The 18,491-nt window shown below is 50.9% G+C and overlaps 2 protein-coding genes across 2 annotated transcripts in view; both read right to left on the reverse strand.

Annotated features, from left to right (window-relative positions):
• Nucleotides 1–6,114, reverse strand: part of TMEM201 (transmembrane protein 201) — a 25,472-nt gene extending 19,358 nt beyond the window's left edge. Inside the window, exon 1 of the mRNA XM_032394098.1 lies at nucleotides 6,002–6,114. Within this exon, the coding sequence (XP_032249989.1) occupies nucleotides 6,002–6,114 (113 nt within the window). The remainder of the gene's footprint in view (nucleotides 1–6,001) is intronic.
• Nucleotides 6,115–9,671: 3,557 nt separating this feature from the next.
• Nucleotides 9,672–18,491, reverse strand: part of SLC25A33 (solute carrier family 25 member 33) — a 34,943-nt gene continuing 26,123 nt past the window's right edge. The window contains exons 4-7 of the mRNA XM_032394109.1: nucleotides 17,272–17,372; nucleotides 15,562–15,628; nucleotides 11,334–11,614; nucleotides 9,672–9,917 (exon numbers count right to left, since the gene is read on the reverse strand). Of these exons, the coding sequence (XP_032250000.1) occupies nucleotides 9,715–9,917; nucleotides 11,334–11,614; nucleotides 15,562–15,628; nucleotides 17,272–17,372 (652 nt within the window). The 3' untranslated portion in view covers nucleotides 9,672–9,714. The remainder of the gene's footprint in view (nucleotides 9,918–11,333; nucleotides 11,615–15,561; nucleotides 15,629–17,271; nucleotides 17,373–18,491) is intronic.

Raw genomic sequence — 18,491 nt, forward strand, 5'->3', positions numbered from 1 at the left:
TGATCCGAGGACACGAGACACATAAAGGTGCTCTGTAATGCAAAGGGCCAGCTCGGTCACTCTCCCGTCCCTGGGCTTGCCAGGGGCCTAGGAGGAAGTTCCTGGATCCGCAGCTGCCTCCTGGCCTTGCCCCTCCCTTGCCCCCTACTGGGCATGGTTATGAGGTTAACCATGGGCAGGTTATGAGGGTTGTCCAGGCCTCAGTCCAACCACCTGCCACCTGGGGACAAGAGCATGTCAAGGGTGGGAAGTACCGAACAATGCCAGCCTAAGTGCCTAATAAATGGTCGTGAGGGGCGCCTGGGTGGCTCAGTTGGTTAAGCGACTGCCTTCGGCTCAGGTCATAATCCTGGAGTCCCAGGATCGAGTCCCGCATCGGGCTCCCTGCTCAGCAGGGAGTCTGCTTCTCCCTCTGACCCTCCCCCACTCATGTGCGCGCTCTCTCTCTCTCTCTCTCAAATAAATAAAATCTTTTTTTTTTTTTAAAGATTTTATTTATTTATTTGACAGAGAGAGAGAAAGCGAGAGAGGGAACACAAGCAGGGGGAGTGGGAGAGGGAGAAGCAGGCTTCCCGCGGAGCAGGGAGCCCAATGCAGGGCTCGATCCCAGGACCCCGAGATCATGACCTGAGCCGAAGGCAGTCGCTTAACCGACTGAGCCACCCAGGCGCCCCAATAAATAAAATCTTTAAAAAAAAAAAAAATGGTCGTGAGGCTGGGAAGGGGTTGCGGGAGAGGAGGATATGCAAGGAAGGGCCCCAGGGTACAGAGGGCACCCTGCGTCGCCCCCAGCAGCCACAGCAGCACACACCCTGCCCCCGTTCAGGCCAAAGCCCTCGTGATGGACAAGGGACCGCCACATCTTGTGAACAGCAAGAGGCCAGAGCAAGGCCTCGAAACGGCCCCGCCGCACAGCACGGCGATCGTGGCTGTGCAGTGTGGCCTCTGGGCAAAGTCACCTACCTCCTGGACCCTCCACTGCTTTGGGGATAATGGGGATAACGATAATCCTTGCCCCAAACGGAGGCCACCGAGAGGATCAAACCAGGGCATTTAGGAAAGCGCTGAGCCTGGCAGGTGGTTGGCGCAAGGCCCTTGGACAGCTTCCCTGGGCTCCGCGCAGAGAGCGGTGGGAGCGGCGCCAGGCAGGGCGAGCGGCGTGGAAACCCGCCCCGCCGAGATGCAGGCACTTGGCTTGCCCTTTGCTAACTTGTACCTGCTTTGCAGGTGTCTCTGTGATGGCGCAGGCTGAGAGATCTCTCTCTCCTGCCCCCGGGCCCCCCCCCTCCTCACCATGGGCCTCCTCTACCCCCCAAACCAGGCCACGCCTGGCCTCTGGAGAGAAGCCAAGCAGAGGAACCCGCAGCCTCAGCATCTAGGGCGAGCCAGGCAGGATGTAAAGGTGCTGGCCCTGGGGACCCACGCGGGCGAGCAGGACCTGCGGCTTCGGCCCCAGGGAGCCCCCGGAGCCCCTCCTGCCCCAGGAAGCCACCATTTCCACTCCGAGCCTCCAGCTCCGCTGCTCAGGAAATGAGCCCGGCCTGGAAGCGGGGGGCGGGAAGGGGAGGCGGGGGGATGAGCTCTGGTCCCTGGGGCCAGCCAGCCGCTCTGGCTCCTGTCACTCTCATCCGTGGCAATCCCTGTCCGGGGCGGGGGTCCCCCGGCCACCGAGTCCTCCCCACAGCTCCTATGCGGCCAGTCCTCAAAGGGTCCAGGGCCCGGGAGCGGCGGATGGGCCAGTGGGCACTGGGGTGCTGGGCACGAGTGTCAGCCCGCCACCAGCGCTGCTCCTCCCAGGGCTGCACCCACCTCGGCCTCCACCAGTACCTGTAACAGGCCCGACAAAGGAGTGTTAGGGTCTCTATTCTGAGCCAGCTTAGCACTGGTCCTGCTCTTGCCCAGGGAAAGGCGCCCCCCCAGGTCCCCTCCTGACACCTCCAAACCCCTTCTCCTCAAGCCAACAATCCCCATCCCAGGGAGGCTGTAGGACAAACCACTCTGAGTAGTGGACGAGGTCTAAGGGAGTAAGACAGCCTGTCCCTGTAACACAGGCAAGAGTGAGACGGGCCGTGGTCAGGCCGCCTGAGGGAGGAAGGCTGGGCCCCAGCAGGTGGGCAGACAGGAGGGTCTAGAAGGGTCCACCCAGCTTCTGCTACCTGCGTGCCGAGCTCCTGGGCTCTGCTGGAGCGAGAGGAGGCCTGAAGCAGCCAGGAGCAGGGTAGGCCCCTTGGGAGAAGCAAGGGGTGGCTACATGCTCCAGACCCACCCCTCCACAAGCGCTTCTAAACACACAAACTGGGGGAAAAAAGATGGACACGTGCTCTCAACAATGGTATCACCCCATCAGCTGTGATGGACGTTTAGTTAGAATGATGCTCATGCCCTGACATTTCCTACAGATGCGGCGGGGGCGTCTGTCCTAGGAGTGAGCCCACCACTCTGAGGGATGCAGCTCTGCAGCCTCGACACCTGCTGGGAGCCTGGCACCGTGTCACACAGAGGAGGCCCAAGGATGGGCCTTCATCCCTATCAAGCGGGCTTAGCGTCTGGGGAAGACTCGTGTCCAGCAGGCCCCAAGAAGCGCCGAGCCTCCCCTGAGAGGGGCCGGCCGGCAGCTTATGACTCTGGGCACTGCGTGCTGGCTGCATGAAGTCTGGCAGACGGGCTCTAGGAGAGTCAGGCTGGTTCCCTCAGGAACCAGGGGCAGGGCCCCAAAAGACAGCACAGGACAGCCTCACAGGTGAGGGGGGGCCTTGCTGGACACCCAGGTGGCTCCTCACTTGCTCCTCTGTGCCCCGCGTGCCCAGCACATGCCGTCCTATCCGGCCGGGAGAGTCCGAGCAGGTGCCCCTGGGGGCCGCAGCACCACAGAGCAACTGGGTGCCTCCAGGCCTCCCGCCCAGCCTCAAGGCAGTCCTGCCAGCACCCAGCCAGAAAGGCCCCAAATCCACCTCCCTGGGGGCAGACCTGGCCTGGGGATGGCAGACTGCCCTCCTTCCCCTCAGCACGACCTGTGTTTCCCGAGCACACGCTAGGCTTGCAGAGAGAGAGAAATGAGCAAGGCTCTCCGCTTCTGACCTGGACAAGAGGACAAGAACAACAAGTTCACAGGGCAGCTGGTCACAGATGTCACAAGAGGCCAACACACAGAGCATTTGCCGTTACCCTAAGGAACGGGTCTGCTGGTCAGCAGGGCACAATGAGCAGATGGCATTCGAACAGGCGGGGCTGCTGGGCCGAGGGGGGAGGGGACACCCAGCGTGCATCCAGGGAGTGGTGGCCCCTCAGCTAGCAGCCGGAGTGTGTGGCCAGAGGTGGGCGGGAGACAGGGAGTCTGGACGCCAGGATGAGGCTCTGCGACTTAACCCGGGAGGCTGCTCTTCTCCGTCTCCAAACCCCAGAAAGGAGATAATCCAACAAACACCCATGGGTGCCACGGGAGGCCCCTGAGGCCCTGAGCAGGGATATGCTGGCAGAAGATAAGATCCTGGACACAATGCGGAGCAGCAGGGTCCGGAGATAGGAGTCGGGTGGGGGCAGGAACAGGCAGCCATCGCGAGCGCCTGGAGGCAGGGCAAACTAGCCCGGGGAAGCGGAATTCAGGCTCCCAGCCCGTGCGGACAGTGGCGGCCTGCTGCGCGTGCTCAGCGAGGACCCAGAGTGTGGGGCTTGGTTAGGAGCTGAAGGGCTAGAGTGGATCTGCTGTTCAACAGAGGCAAGAGGAGGGCATGAGCCCAACCCCTCTGAGCCCCGGTTCCCTCATCTGGAGAATGGGTTTCTGGAGGGCGGTGGTGTGCAGGGACTACCGCATGTCAGCACCGAGTTACTAACAATCCGGGCAGGACTGAGGCTCTGGGAGGACTGCAGCCCTTCCGAGAGGCGGCCTCTTCCCCAGGCTCCCGGGTCAGTCTGCCCTCTAGGTCCCCGCCACCTCTGTGCTGAGCCCACTAACACCCCACCCGCCCAAGTCGCTTTCCAGAAACAACTCTCCTCACACGCCCTCCCCCAAGGGTCACTCAAAACCCATGGTGCAGCCAAAGCCAATGTTCCTCACTGTCACAGCGTCCTCCCTGCTGGAGGGAGAACGGCTCAGTCTCTGCAGGGCTGGTCTTGCTTCTGGAGCAGGACAGTGACCAATTTACGATGCCCAGACAAAAGCCAGTGCTTTTTGAAAATCTCAGAGCATTCTGGGAGAGGTCTGGTCCTTCTCAGCCCAACCAAGAGGTCCCCATGCCACACCATGACTCTGGTGTCATGCGCTGGAGTGAAAAGGCCTTCCAGGTTCCCTCCTGGGTCCCCTTGAACCAGCTTGCCCAACACTGCCCCGAGGCTCCAGATTCCTACCTCCGGGAGAGGGGAAGTTGTGGCTAGCAGCCCAGGAGGGAAGAACAGGACCCCTGAGAACAGCCACAGCTAAAGACACAGGGGCTTGAGGCACAGTGAGCAAACCCAGTCCGAATTCAGCCACACTAACACACACACCTGAAGCCTGACCCAGGCCCCGATCCTTGGTGTACCATTCCCCACCCCAGGGTAGCCGGCAGACAGCAGCGTCCAGGAGACAGGCCGGGCCCTGGACTCCCCTCTGCTGTCCACACCCTCTGGGAATCTGACCAAACTGCCACGTGCCCCTGCACCTCAGTTCCCTCATGTATAAAATGACCACTTTGAACCAGCTGGTCCTGGAAGCCCCTCCAGCTTCCCGAAATTGGGCAGGAACTGGAACACTGGGAGACGTGCGGTGTCAGGGACCCCTTGAATTAGAAGCTCCTTCGATCCCCACCTATCCTCCCCTGGGAGGCCACCCCCTCCTCAGCCTGCCCGTCTGGCTCACCCTGCAGACACAGCTGATGTCCCACCTACCCTTCCTCCTCCAGGAAGCCTGTGACTCAGTCGCCCTCACTTCTTTCTCCCTCGGGTGAGAAGCAGCACATGGTGGCGGTTAACGAAGAACCACCAGACTGCCCAGGTTCAAATCCCAGCTCTGCCACACCTGCTGCTGAGTGCCTGCAGGCAAGTCCTTCTCTTCTCCTACCTCCTATCTGAGCTTTGCGGGTCCCTTGCTGAAAGTACACACCCACCCACTCTGTCCCTAGGATGTGTTCACAGCCCTGTCTTTTTTCCCTGTCATCTGCCGCTGGATCAGATGCGGACACAGCTGGGCTGCCCCTGAGGCCCTGCTCAAACAAGAGGCCACTCGGCTTTTATCCCTGACCACAGAGGCCCCTCAGAGGCCAGCTCTGAATACGGGGGTCAGCATGATCTTTGAGCGCTGCCAGGGCTGGGGCAGCCACGGAACCAGCTCAGCAGCAGCAGCAGCAGCAGCAGCAGCAGGAGGCTCTCCTGCTCCCGGAGGTAGTGTACCCCAGGGGTTAGCAATGCAGGCTCCAGGCCCAGGCGGCTTCAGTTCACACGGCGGCTCTTCTAATTAATGACAATTTACTCAGCTCTTTTGTCCCTGGGCTTCCTTCTCTACGGGCTGCTGGGGTCGTGACTCTGACTGGGCCCCTATGAAATTAGACCAACGCCTGAGACAGCGTACGCCGACCAGAGAGTGCCAGCTAGCATCAGTCCATTCCAACGTGTGCCCGCGGAGCAGGGCTGAAGGCGGGCGACAGCGCAGTGCCATCTCGGCGGCTCTCTCCCGCAGGGAGCCGGGTGTCGGGGTGGGCGTGGGGCGGCCCCGCAGATCCCGCGGCTCGGCAGGCACGCGTCTCCGCGGGGGAGGAAGTTTGTAACCCACGCGCTGGCCGTCCTCGCCCGCCCCGCATTTCTGGGATCCCCGAACCCACTCCCCGGCCGCTTGCCCACCACGAAGCTGCCCAACCCAGCCCCCAGGGGGACGCGGGCGTGCACAGCGGGTCCCGGCGCGTGGGCGCACAGGCCGGGCCCCCACCGCCACGCCGCGGCCTCGCGGGCAGGGAGGAGCCGTGCGGCCCCGGAGCGGGCCGGGGCGGGCGGAGGGCGGCGGGCCGAGGCCGCGTGGGCCGCGCGCACTCACCTCCGCGCGATCCGGTAGAGCAGCACGCCGGCCGCGGCGCACGCCGTGACCCCCAGGCCGCCGGCCAGGCCGGCCGTGGGGCAGCGGGCCAGCAGCGCGCGCACTCCCTCCATGGTTCCCCGCGCGGGCGGCGGGCAGCGGGCGGCAGGCGGCGGGCGGTGGGCCGCGGGGCTGGGGTCCCAGGGCCGCAGGCGGGACGCGGGGCGGCGGCGCGCGCCTCCTCGCGCCGTGACCTTCGCCGCTTTGTAGCCGGCGCGGGCCCGCCCCCTGACTCGGCGCGCTCCCGCCGCGCAGCCAATCGGGGCTCGGGGCGAGCCCGGGGGGCGGGGCGCCGGCGGAAGCGGCGGCACCGGGCCGCGCGCGCCCCCCCGCGGCGGGAGGTGGGAGGCGGCGAGGCGCCCCCCCCCCCCCCCCGCCCTCCTCCGTGCCCGCCGCCTCCTGCAAAGTCCGCCAACCTTAGCGCTTCGGGGCACAGACTGTAAGTAGTCTTTTCTCCCTCTAGTCCAGTCTGCCCAACGCTGGCCAAGACCAGCCTGCGCGCGAATAGCTGTTTTGCTGCAAGTTGCAGCTTTTTAAGCCACTCCATTAAACAAAGTAATAGTTAATGGAGACAGGAACGTCCATCCACAGGGGCGAGGTTGAACGAATCACGGGACAGCTCTACCTCGGAACTTCGGAACGTAAGGTGGGAGCTATGAGTATTGGCCTGGAGGGAGGATACTGTTCAAAAAAAAAGGGGGGGGGGAACATGCACACTGATTTTGGGAATAACGAAGCTTGAATAAAGACACTCCTAGAAGGTGTGTATGCTTGTAGGAAATCGAGGACTGTTAGCGTTGAGCTGCAAAGTTACCCCAGGGGTCTGGATTTAGAGAAGATTCACTTTATGCCAGTTTCAGTATTATTGGCTTGAGCTAAATTACTTTCATAACTAAAAACAAAAAACCCAGCTGGTTGTAAATATTCGTATTCAGTTATACATGTCTCAGTGTCCACACTTTCCCAGCGTTTTTGAGGTCAACATTGGAGTTCTTCCTGTGGTGGACAGTGTCGGTGTGGGGTCATTTAGCAGCAAATGTTACCGTTGTTTCCTGTTGCCAATTAATCTGTCCTGCACCCTAGTCACCGGCATTTCTAGGAGCTGCAGAGAGGGCAGGGAGCAGGGCACAGGACCCAGGGGCTGGAGAGGGAGGCTGCTGCTGTTTCTTCCACGTGGGTCAGAGCCAAGGCCTTGCTTTGACTGTGTTGCTGCTCTCACCACAAATGCACAAAGAGCAGTGAAACCTCCTTTATAATGTGTGGCACTGTATTTAAGTACCATTTTCTTTCCAAGTTAGATTCAGAGACTGCACGATGTCCCACTAACAGGGTGGCCAACAGTGTCCTGGGGGTTACACTAGTGTGATCTCACCTTCATCAGTGGTAGTGCCTGTGGGCTCGTGATCCTTGAGTGAATGGAATGGTTTGCTGGATCTTGGCTTCGGTCAGACCATTCCACAGACTCGGATGCCCCCTTTAGCTTATATTCATCTACCCAACACGCACTACAAACCCACTACTGGCCATTTTACAACTTACCATCTCTCAGACCTCAAACAAGTCATTAAACCTCGGAGCCTCTCTTATTTGTAAAATGTGGATTATGGTAATACCTGCCTCACGAGGTGGTGTCAGAAATAATTTCCATGAGGGTGCCTGGGTGGCTCAGTTGGTTAAGCGACGGCCTTCGGCTCAGGTCATGATCCTGGAGTCCTGGGATCGAGTCCCACATCGGGCTCCCTGCTCAGCAGGGAGTCTGCTTCTCCCTCTGACCCTCCTCCCTCTCGTGCTCTCTCTCATTCTCTCTCTCGCAAAAAAAAAAAAAAAAAAAAAAAAGAAATAATTTCCATGAGAAAATACAGAACATCTGACACAGTGTTTGGTACTTCAAGTCTTATATGTATGGCTACTTAAAAATAATGAAATCCCAATGACTGAGCTTGTGCGCAAGAGAGAAATAAATCATGGGATCTCCCCATGGACAGCTCAAACAGCGACAATTCCCATTTTAAATCTGACAAGCCACTTTATGGTTTCCTGCTTTTCTTCCTACTTCTGGTGCTCACCTTTTTCATTTCAATGTTCTGGTGCAGAAGCAATCAGAGAACTAAATGATCCTAGGTCAGCATCAAATTTATTAATTCAAGAATGTAGAAATGAAAATTATTTTCAAATAATTCTCATACCCAATTAGCAAATATTAAGCAACCTAATTTTTAAACCGTCAAATCTTGAGGAAAAATTCAGGTTCTAATATGAATACTAAAATAGGAAGACGCTGCTAAACGCCACTATCAAACAGTTAAACCGAGCTCCTGGAATAGAAATCTCTTGACTGCTATGCGGTTTACAAGCACTGATGCTTGACTAAAGTGATTTACTTGGACTTCCACACAGTTGTTACAGTTTAAGCAAATTCTACCAGTGAGCTCAAGCACACCAACTAACCTCCTTCATGCCTAAAGATGAGCAAAATTAAACTCCATTTAAATACAATTTGAAAATATCCTACTCTCATCCCCAGTGCATCTGCAACTGAATCTGAAACTATAATGCATCAGTTATTAGAATCCAGTATCTTTCTAGATATTCAGACTGAAAATTAATCTCAATGGACAATAAGCAAATTCCAGTGGAAGAGCTAATGGAAGGCCGTCTGTCTTACCTGCTTTCTGCATTATCTTTGTCCCTTATTAAATTTCCTTTAAAAGTGGGGAGTGATGGGGTGTGGTTAAAATTCTGGTCATTTGTAGGCTTTTTTTTTTTTTAAACATTGAACTAGGGTATTTAAACACACCTCCTGTGAGAATAAAAGTGAACTCTCTGAGAGGTGGGCAATCAACCCTGTGTCACCTCCCTCTCCGCAGTGCTATGGACCCAAGAACAGGGTTAAAGACCTGACAGGAAAGGTCTATTACTCACCCTACTCCACATTCACAGCTGACACTTATATAAGGTACCTGGGCTTGACCAGACTTAAACTTCTGGAAATAGGTCCAGGAGTAAGACAATCGGTGAATAGTTCATTAAAACTCCTGCCTTTGGTTCAAACTGGGGATAAAGGATAACTTTAGAAAGATGTTTACAGTTTAAAATATTTAGTATCAGAAAGTTGTACTTATTTTTTTTTTAACTCAGCAGACTGAAGGCTTAAATTATCAATCTGCGTGAGACTTGGAAATGTACAGATAAGAAAAATGGCTGGGAAGTCTGTCCCGGTCCACCCAGTGCCACCAAAATGTGACACATCTTACCTGTTCAGCGGTGTAGTGTCACATGAGACAATAAGTTGTATTTTGATTCTGCAGGTTTTCTCTGCATTTCTAGGGTCATGTTTCACTAAAGTACTTAGGAATAAGTTTACAGCACAGTGAACATAAAAGAGGACACAAACCAAATTTATACTTAAATTAAGTAGCATGATTTAATTTAGCTGCTGCTTAATCCTGAATCCTCTTAAGTTAAAAAAACAAAAGTTATAATTAACTATTAACGTTAATGAATTTAAACCTTCCAGAAAACATGAATCCAAAAGGAAATGTCCAACGGGTGATACAGGCCACATATTTTATGGCCTTTCCTGTTTCAGTCTCAAACATTCTAAACATCAATGGAAAAAAATTTTCTCTAGAGTTTTTCAATTTTATTCTTCTAGGGCACAATTTTCTGGCCCATTACTGGGTACGGTCTTCTAACAGGTACACAATTAACTCATAGGTAGACAACACAATGGCAGTATTTGGTATCTGCCGGATGAGCTGGGCAAAGAGTCCTCTATAGAAGGCAAGGTAACCTTCTTCCCGGAAGACCAGCCGAGCAGTCTGGACAAAAGACTTGTACTTGGTGCCTTCCTCCCGGAGCCGTGTCCTTATGACTTCTGCAGACAGAAACACATACTTTATGCTACAAACGAACTGCATCACCAAGTGATACAATGAGAGAATTCAAAGCACAGAGCTCTGTAACCGTCAATGTACATCTCTGGCTATTTGCCATCGGAGTTCTACTTGGACAGCAAAGTCGCTTAGGGACAATGAAAAGTTGCAATCTTTTTAGAACATTTTCTAACTCTGGGAAATGGTCAATTAGGGACATTACATATACAGACAAAAGTACAAAGTAACTTTTAAGGGACTGTAAAAGCTTACTTTGAATGGGACTTCATTTTAAGATAGTTTGTGGTTTTCTACTCCCAATTAAGCAAACGCTGTAATTTCACTGAAGGTGTAATTTGTATTAAGCACGGCAAATCATCAACCAGATTTTCTTTTCATGTACTTGCTAACTTCCTCTCCCACTAAAACCCTTCTCCACCACTCTCTCCAGCTCAAAAGCTGCCTCCTACATTTTCAAACCTTTGCACACCTGGCCCTCCCTGACGCCGGCACCCCCAGCCTGACACCTGTCACTGCCTGACACGCTCCCATCTTCCCCACCCCACGGGACGCAGCCCAGCCTCTTTTCCCTGAGCCCTGGGGAGCCGCTTAGTGTCCCAGCATGTGACAGGGGCTCAATTACCTGCTTTGGAGCTGACCACGTACATTCGTCACAGCTGACAGCGCAGCGGGCTTTTGGAAACAAAACCCGTTTTGCATGGTACAATAAACTAAGCTATTCTTTTTTAAAGTAGGTCAGTGGATGGGGCGCCTGGGTGGCTCAGTTGGTTAAGCGTCTGCCTTCGGCTCAGGTCATGATCCCAGGGTCCTGGGATCGAGCCCCACATCGGGCTCCTTGCTCGGCAGGAAGCCTGCTTCTCCCTCTCCCACTCCCCCCTGCTTGTGTTCCCTCTCTCGCTGTCTCTCTCTCTGTCAAATAAATAAATAAGATCTTTAAAAATAATAAAAAATAAAAAAATAAAGTAGGTCAGTGGAACATCAGGTCTCTAATTCCTTAAAAAATAGACTTAGCAAAGTAGCCTCACTCAGCACTCCATTCAAAGTGGAAGCTGAGAGATTTTTTTTTTTTTTTGGTTGGCACTCACACCATTTTTTTAAATTGAGGAATTTTAAATAAAATCCAGATTTCTGGCTTCTCTGAAAACACCTGAAGTTCTACAACAGAGGGCCCACGTTCTGCACAATACGTTTTGGCCACTAGTAGCTGGAGCTGAGCCGAGCCGAGCGCCTGCCGCTCCCATAACCTACAGACGGTAGAAGCCAGTTCACCTGTACTCCGTCACCTCGGGACCTGCGGACACTGGCACTGCACTGGGAGCTGCAGAGGTCTACATACACGGGCCGTGACACGAACCGCACAGCTGCTTTACTGTTCTGGAAGAAAAAGCAAAACATACCGTGCGGATAAGCGATGCAGGAAGCACATCCCTTAGAAATCGCAGCAGCTGCCATAAGTCCAAAAAAACTTGGGGAACTCTTCTCAGTCCCGTTTGTAGAAGAGGCTAATGGAGCTTCTTTCAGATACTTCTTCAAACTTTCATAAATAGCAAAACAGATGATAGTTTCTGAAATTCCAGCATACGAGGCCGTTAATCCCCTGTAGAAGCCACGGATGCCTTCTGTTTGGTAAACATAGCGAGCACACTGGACTGTGTTCATCTGCTTAGAGCCTCTCACTCTGTGTAAAGATCAGTGAAGAGCTGTTAAAATCCACACTCAGGAGGAGCTGGGCTCAAATAAGCGTTAAGTATAAAGAGAAATTGTACGGCAGGTGAAATATGTCTTCCGTGTCCTGTGTTCAGCTGAGCCCAGGCCCACCAGATGGGGCACCTGATAAGCCCCAGAAAGTATGTGCATCTGTACCCAGAGTCATGAAAACATGTCCATAGCCTCTGACCTAACTTTAGAAAGAGCCGGACGGAGGAAGACGTTCATCACAGAGGAAAATATAACTGCGATATAATCAAAACAGTCAGAATATCTAAAAATAGGAATAGATAAGTAAACTATGATACGCACACTAGGTTAACATAGTTGAGAAGGCAGTCAACTACGTGGAAGTGCTTGCGTGGAAAGCAGGACGCAATTATACGGTGAGTATAATTACAATCACGGCACAAATGTGCTTTCAGAAAATGCCGAAGAAGGGCGCCTGGGTGGCTCAGTTGGTTAAGCGACTGCCTTCGGCTCAGGTCATGATCCTGGAGTCCTGGGATCGAGTCCCACGTCGGGCTCCCTGCTCAGCAGGGAGTCTGCTTCTCTCTCTGACCCTCCCCCCTCTCATGCTCTCTCTCTCTATCTCATTCTCTCTCTCAAATAAATAAATAAAATCTTTAAAAAAAAATAAAAAAAAAATAAAAAAAAAAGAAAATGCCGAAGGAAAAGCCTCACCAACATTCCGCCTGGGCAGTGAGCGCGAGGTTGTTTACACTAGTGAGCTTTCTTAACTCTAGTCTCCAGATGGTGTGTTTTGATTCCATTATTTCTAAGTTTATGGAATGATAAACATCAAATAAACTACATAAGAACTAATAAAAGGCTTCAGGCTCACTGCTCCTGGCTGGTGATGGGAAGCATCCTAAACTGCCTGATGCGGAGGGAACCCCAGGGCCTGACAGCGTATCCACTGGTCTGCACCACGCAGTCCTCCCTCGGCGCTGAAGCCCAGCGCGCCCCTTGCTCCAACCAGTCACAATGGGCTCTCCCCTTCTTCCTTGTGTCTTTCCGAGGCTGCTTCTCCACACCCTAGCTGGAGCGACCTTTCTAATACAGATCTGACCACACCACTGCCCTGCTTATAAGCCTCTAATGTAGAGTTTCTCAATCTGGGCACTACTGACACTTTCCACCAGATGATTCTCTGCTGTGGAAGCTGTCCTTGCATTGTAGGATGTTGAGCAATACCCCAGCCTTTACCCACCAGATGCCAGAAGCATCCCACCTAAGTTGTGACAACTGGAAATGTCTCCAGACATTGCCAAATGTCCCCTGGGGGGCAGAGTGTTCCCCACTCCCACCCCAAACCACAGCTCTAGTGGCCCCCCATGGCCCTCAAATTAGAGCCCGAAGCCAAACTCCAAGACCCTCCCAGGGCTTTGAAGGATATGCCCCCTACCCCATGCATTTCTGCAGCCTTGGCTTTCTATGATCCCCCCCTCCTCCAGCGTGCACGTGCACACCACACACACACACACACACACACACACCCAGAGCACACTCCAACCACACTTCCCTTCCTTCGGGTCCCCAGAAACGAGTGTTTCTTGTCTCTAGATTTTCCGCATACCCTGTTCTTGGCCTGAAGCACGTGCAGTGCCAGGGCCCCCTCCCCATTATTTTTCAGACGGTAGAGGGTGGACATCACTGCCGCGGGAGGCCCTCCTGTGCCCGCCCTGCCTGGATGGCATGAGGGACCTCTGGGGTCCTTAGCATTTCTGGCCCCTATTTCATCAGCCTACAATTCTCTTTATTTTCTGTAAAGCTGTGAGCTTCTGGAAGGCAGGGCCTATGGCTTATCCCCCGTTTCCCCAGTGACTAGTACACAGCAAGCATGTAACAAATGTGCATTGTTGCAGGACTGGTTAACAGAGCCCACCCAAACGAAGCTTTTTAAAATGTCCTGAGCATGGGGGCGCCCGGAGAGCTTGGTCGGTTAAGCATCCGATTCTTGATTTGGGCTCAGGTCATGATCTCAGGGTCCTGGGACTCAGCCCTGAGTCAGGCTCCGTGCTTAGCGGGGAGTCTGCCTGAGGATTCTCCCTCTCCTTCTGCCCCTCCCCCCACTCAGGCACTCTTTCTCTCTCTAAAACAAACAAATAAATCTTAAAAAAAAAAAAAAAAAAAAAAAAAACCACAACGTCCTGAGCATGGACATTGCATGGAGCATGGAGATTTAAAAGAGTGCACGTCCAGTATCCTAGCTAACTTGTGCACGTACCTGCTGCTAAGCAGGAATGATACCAGGACTGTGTGGGGCACACCTGGAATGGGGAGTGATTACCAAAGGTTTCCAGGAGAGGATGCTGGTCAGAAGCCTGAAGGACAAGCAGGTGTTCTTGAGCGACAAGAGGGGGAGAGGGATTCCTGGTGAGGGACAGCACACTCGGGGAGATGGAAGCCTAAGAGCACATGACAGTTTTAGAAAATTGCAAAGGACCTTGAATGTTAAGCCCAGGAGTTAGGATTTGACCGTGAGAGTAAGCAAGATTCATTGAAGGATTATCAGCTAGCGACCTGTCCAAAATGATGAGATCTGATGCATTCTAGAAGGTTCTTTCACACAGAATGGATTGGGGAAACATGGAATCTGAGACAAATTCAGAGGTTTTCGTGGTCATTAGAGAGAAAAAACAAATTAAGGCAGACCCCTAGCTACACGTCCAGGGGGGTATTCTTGCTGCCTCTCTCTTTTCTTTACAGGTTGCTTAGAGTTCGGCTGGACTAGCTGAAAGCTTCCAGTGCCCACACGTATTTCCAGGCCACACGGTTACACAAGGTTCTTAGAATTCGATGAGAGTGTCCCTTATCACTATCACGTCTTTGAAATTATGGTGGTTACTGGGCCACTGTTTGATCTTGTTATTTACTGTATTAAAGAAGTGTATTACTATATTGCATTTTAAAAAAAACATTGATGGGTGCCTGGGTGGCTCAGTTGGTTAAGCGACTGCCTTCGGCTCAGGTCATGATCCTGGAGTCCCTGGATCGAGTCCCGCATCGGGCTCCCTGCTCGGCAGGGAGCCTGCTTCTCCCTCTGACCCTCCCCCCCTCTCATGTGCTCTCTCTCTCTCTCTCATTCTCTCTGTCTCAAATAAATAAATAAAATCTTTAAAAAAAATAAAAAATAAAAATAAAAAAAATAAAAAAACATTGATAATTATACTTCAACAATTGGTTTCCATTGCTTTCAAAAATATTACTCTGAAAAGCAACTGCAGAGGCTTCCCAGACTGCCAAAGGGATCCACAGCATGAAAATGTTAAGATCCACGGGCCAGGGGTGCCTACGTGGCTCAGTCGGTTGAGTGTCTGCCTTCGGCTCAGGTCATGATCCCGGGGTCCTGGGATCGAGCCCCACATCAGGCTCTCTGCTCAGTGGGGAGCCTGCTTCTCCCTCTGCCTGCTGATCCCCCAGCTTGTGCTCTGTCAAATAAATAAAATCTTAAAAAAAAAAAAAAAAAAAAAAAAGAACCACAGGCCAGAGTTTCAGGGCAGAAATCCAGTAAATCTGAGGGCCTTGGAGATTAAAATGACCCTTTGCCATTCTACCCTTACCGGCTGCTTCCCACTTAAAAGAGAGGCCATCTGGAGGAGCCCATAGCGCTCCAGTTGAGGGTGGGGTCGGCCAAGAGCGGAGACCCACCAACTATCTGAGAGAAGTCAGGAGCAGGTCAGGGGCCATAAGCTTCCAACCTCCCCCGAGTGGTAACTTCTGTTGGCTCTCATATCCCCACAACGGCTGGCAGCACACATATCAAAACAAAAGGAGTTTCTACATATAGCTTATATTCAGGATAAAACAAGGATGGGGATGCCCAAGGGCTCTGTACACCTCATTTCACAACTGGAGTTGGGAGGAAAAAGAAAATCTCCACGAATATTTAGGAAAGAACAATTAATAACTTACTTCCGTTCTAGCTGCATCCGGGTTTTAACCATCCATATAGGATTCATTAAGGTATTTGTGACAAAAGCTGGAAGAAAAAAAAAGAAACAGAAAACATCATCACTGAACACAGTCCATGCTTATTAAAGCTATTTCATATGATAAACTTTGAGATCAGGATTTAAATGGCTTAATAGTAAAAATGGATAGTAGGAAGCAGTTATATTTCCAGACTGCAGATGGAAGGTACAGTCCCCTAAAATGTAACATCTATTGGTATCTTGGACCTAAAAGAAATCTCTCAATCTTCTAGAGCCCTGTCTAGTTTTTCCAACCTGTAGATGGTGCTGTTGATATTTCTGTAAATGCAATTCCTATGATAAATATGTAAACTATTCTAAAACTCAATTTATAAGCTTCAGGTCCAGAAATAATTTGTTTTAAAAAGTTGGGTGATCTAATCCAAAAGGTTACCTTATATCAAACTTAAAATAGAAGCCACTAAATCTCCATTTACCTAAATCTGAACATACACATTTTAGTATCTCACTAATCATATCAGGAAATTGGAAGTTTTAAAGACAGATCTGCTTATAGGAACCATTTTTCAAGTCTTCCTCATCTTAATGTTGCTCATTGTTCCAGACCAACCAGAAAGAGCAGTACCGTGGCATCAGCCTGACACATGGTGAGCTCTGAACACCTCGTCCCCTCCACAGTCCTAAGCAGATTAATTAGGACCCAGAGAGTGGTTTAGAGAACTCCCTCCAGGTCTCCTTTATTTGGCAACCTTTCCTCTAAGTAAATTTTGCAAAAGTCACAAAACCGATGAACAGCTTAGGGCTTATGGCTCACTTACTACCACCCTCATCAGTGAGGGTTGACCCGTTCATTCTGCCACTCTGCATTTCCTCCTCGGAGCTCTGTATTTGGCAGAAACTCCTTTCTTGTGTGAAGCAGCAAGAAGATATGCTATCTTCTACTTGGGGTCTAGTAATTATGACTTATAACTACTCAGACAGGTTACTAGAACCTTTATGTGGAGTGACAGAGGCAGACAAAACCTTAGAGGCTGCCAGGAGGCAGAAACGTTTCACAGAATGCCTGTTTGAGTTCTCTAGAATACTCTTCTATTTACACAAGACATAAAATGATACCTAAAAAGACATAGCCTTCTCTCCACAATCTACAAGTCCGTGGTTCTTTGCCAAGTATTTCCTGAGGAACAAATCCTGTTACGAATTTTCTATAGCGAGTGGAATGACTCCCATACTACCTGATCTGGTACCAGCCCTCCTAAAAGATCTCCTCCACAGCCCCAAGCCCTCACCACAGAACCCAGCTGTGGGCAGAAATGCCAGCTATCCACAGGGTACGCTGGACACCATGGGGAGTCACACACAAAAAAGCTCCATCTTTAAAAATAACTTAATGAAACAGAAAGACATGAAAATGCATTAATATTCCTTTAAAAGAGACGTAACACCAGTAGTATGCACGAGCACAGGTAAATTTTGAGGGAGAAGTCTTAGTTATCAAAGAAAATGGAACCAAGTTACAAACTATTCTCATACATTCATGTTTTATTAGTTCTAACATAAAGCGTTAGAAAAATGTTTTTAGATGCAAAAGAAGCAGAGAGCTAATTTCTAATTCCTGGAAAAAGCTGTTTGGCACAACACATGCTTTAGGAAAGTGGGAAACTTATCTCCACTCACTAGGGTAACATACCTGCAGAGCCAGCTGAGAAAATATGCACAATATTACTGTTAGGCACAAAAATGCCATTGAACTGCTCTTTGGCTTTGGAGTAACACGCAAAGTACACAGCCCTGTTTGAAGAAAGAGAGAACGCTACAGACATTGGCATGGCACTATATACGTCCCTCCGCAACCTCTGAAAAATTTAGGAAAATATGAGAAAGAAGGTTAACATGTAACCAAAAGCTTGACCTCATCTATAAAACCAAAAGCTGCTGCAGGCCCCTGCAGAAAGCTCCTGCTTGTCCCTCCAGAAAGTATTCAGTGATGGTAGAAGTGTCCAAAATAATTGAGGAAGAGGAGATTTTGGTAATATATAAAATCTATTTACATTCTTCATTTTGGATGTCAATTCTTTAAGCACCAAAATCTATATTGAAACTTCTAAAAATTGTAATACTTCTAAAATATACCACACTTGTCCTGCCTTACACCACAATGAGTATGTCAAATATAATTTGACTTTTTTGACGACTCAGGGTCACGTAGGGAACAATCATCACGAGCATATTTTCGTGTAGAGCTTCCGCCACTGAATACGCCCCCACCTCCCCCAACCCTGCAGCTCCTGTAGGTGGAGGCTAGGCGCCCCCCCATCCCCATCCCCAGCTCTGGTCTGGTCTTTGCTTTCCCTCTTTTGACTTCTTTCTTACTGGGGCTGGGGAGTAGGGGCTGGTTGGTATTTTCCCTGCTCCTTCACCAGCAATGCCAGGGAAAATGCTTCTTTATTTTGGCTGGCCAATGCATCAATCATAGAATGTATTTTTCAACTTAGGCTCTGGACTACTTATCATTATTGTGTTTATGTAACAGTATTCTGTTTTTTTCTAGGTCCCAACTGTTCTAAATGGGTGTGGCAGCCAGGAAGCTACATCAGATTAACACCTGTTACCAAATGAGCACTGTCCATGAGGAGATACAACTCAATTTTATTTACTATACATATGCAGTACGTCTACCATCTATTATAATGCATACCCCATATAATCTCACAGACTAGTGCTTTTATTTTTAAATAGATGATACACATATGCTACAAAATTCTAAAGGAACAAAAGGATTTACTAAGAATCTGAATTTTTACAACATTCTCAGGTGATTTGTGTATAAATCACCTCAGAGCACAAATCTGCAAGAATTCTAGGAAGCTTTTAGTCTTTACCTTATAGAAAACGTTTTCATTTTTGTTA

Source organism: Phoca vitulina, unplaced genomic scaffold (assembly GCF_004348235.1).
Source record: "Phoca vitulina isolate PV1807 unplaced genomic scaffold, GSC_HSeal_1.0 scaffold2, whole genome shotgun sequence".
NCBI lineage: Eukaryota > Metazoa > Chordata > Mammalia > Carnivora > Phocidae > Phoca > Phoca vitulina.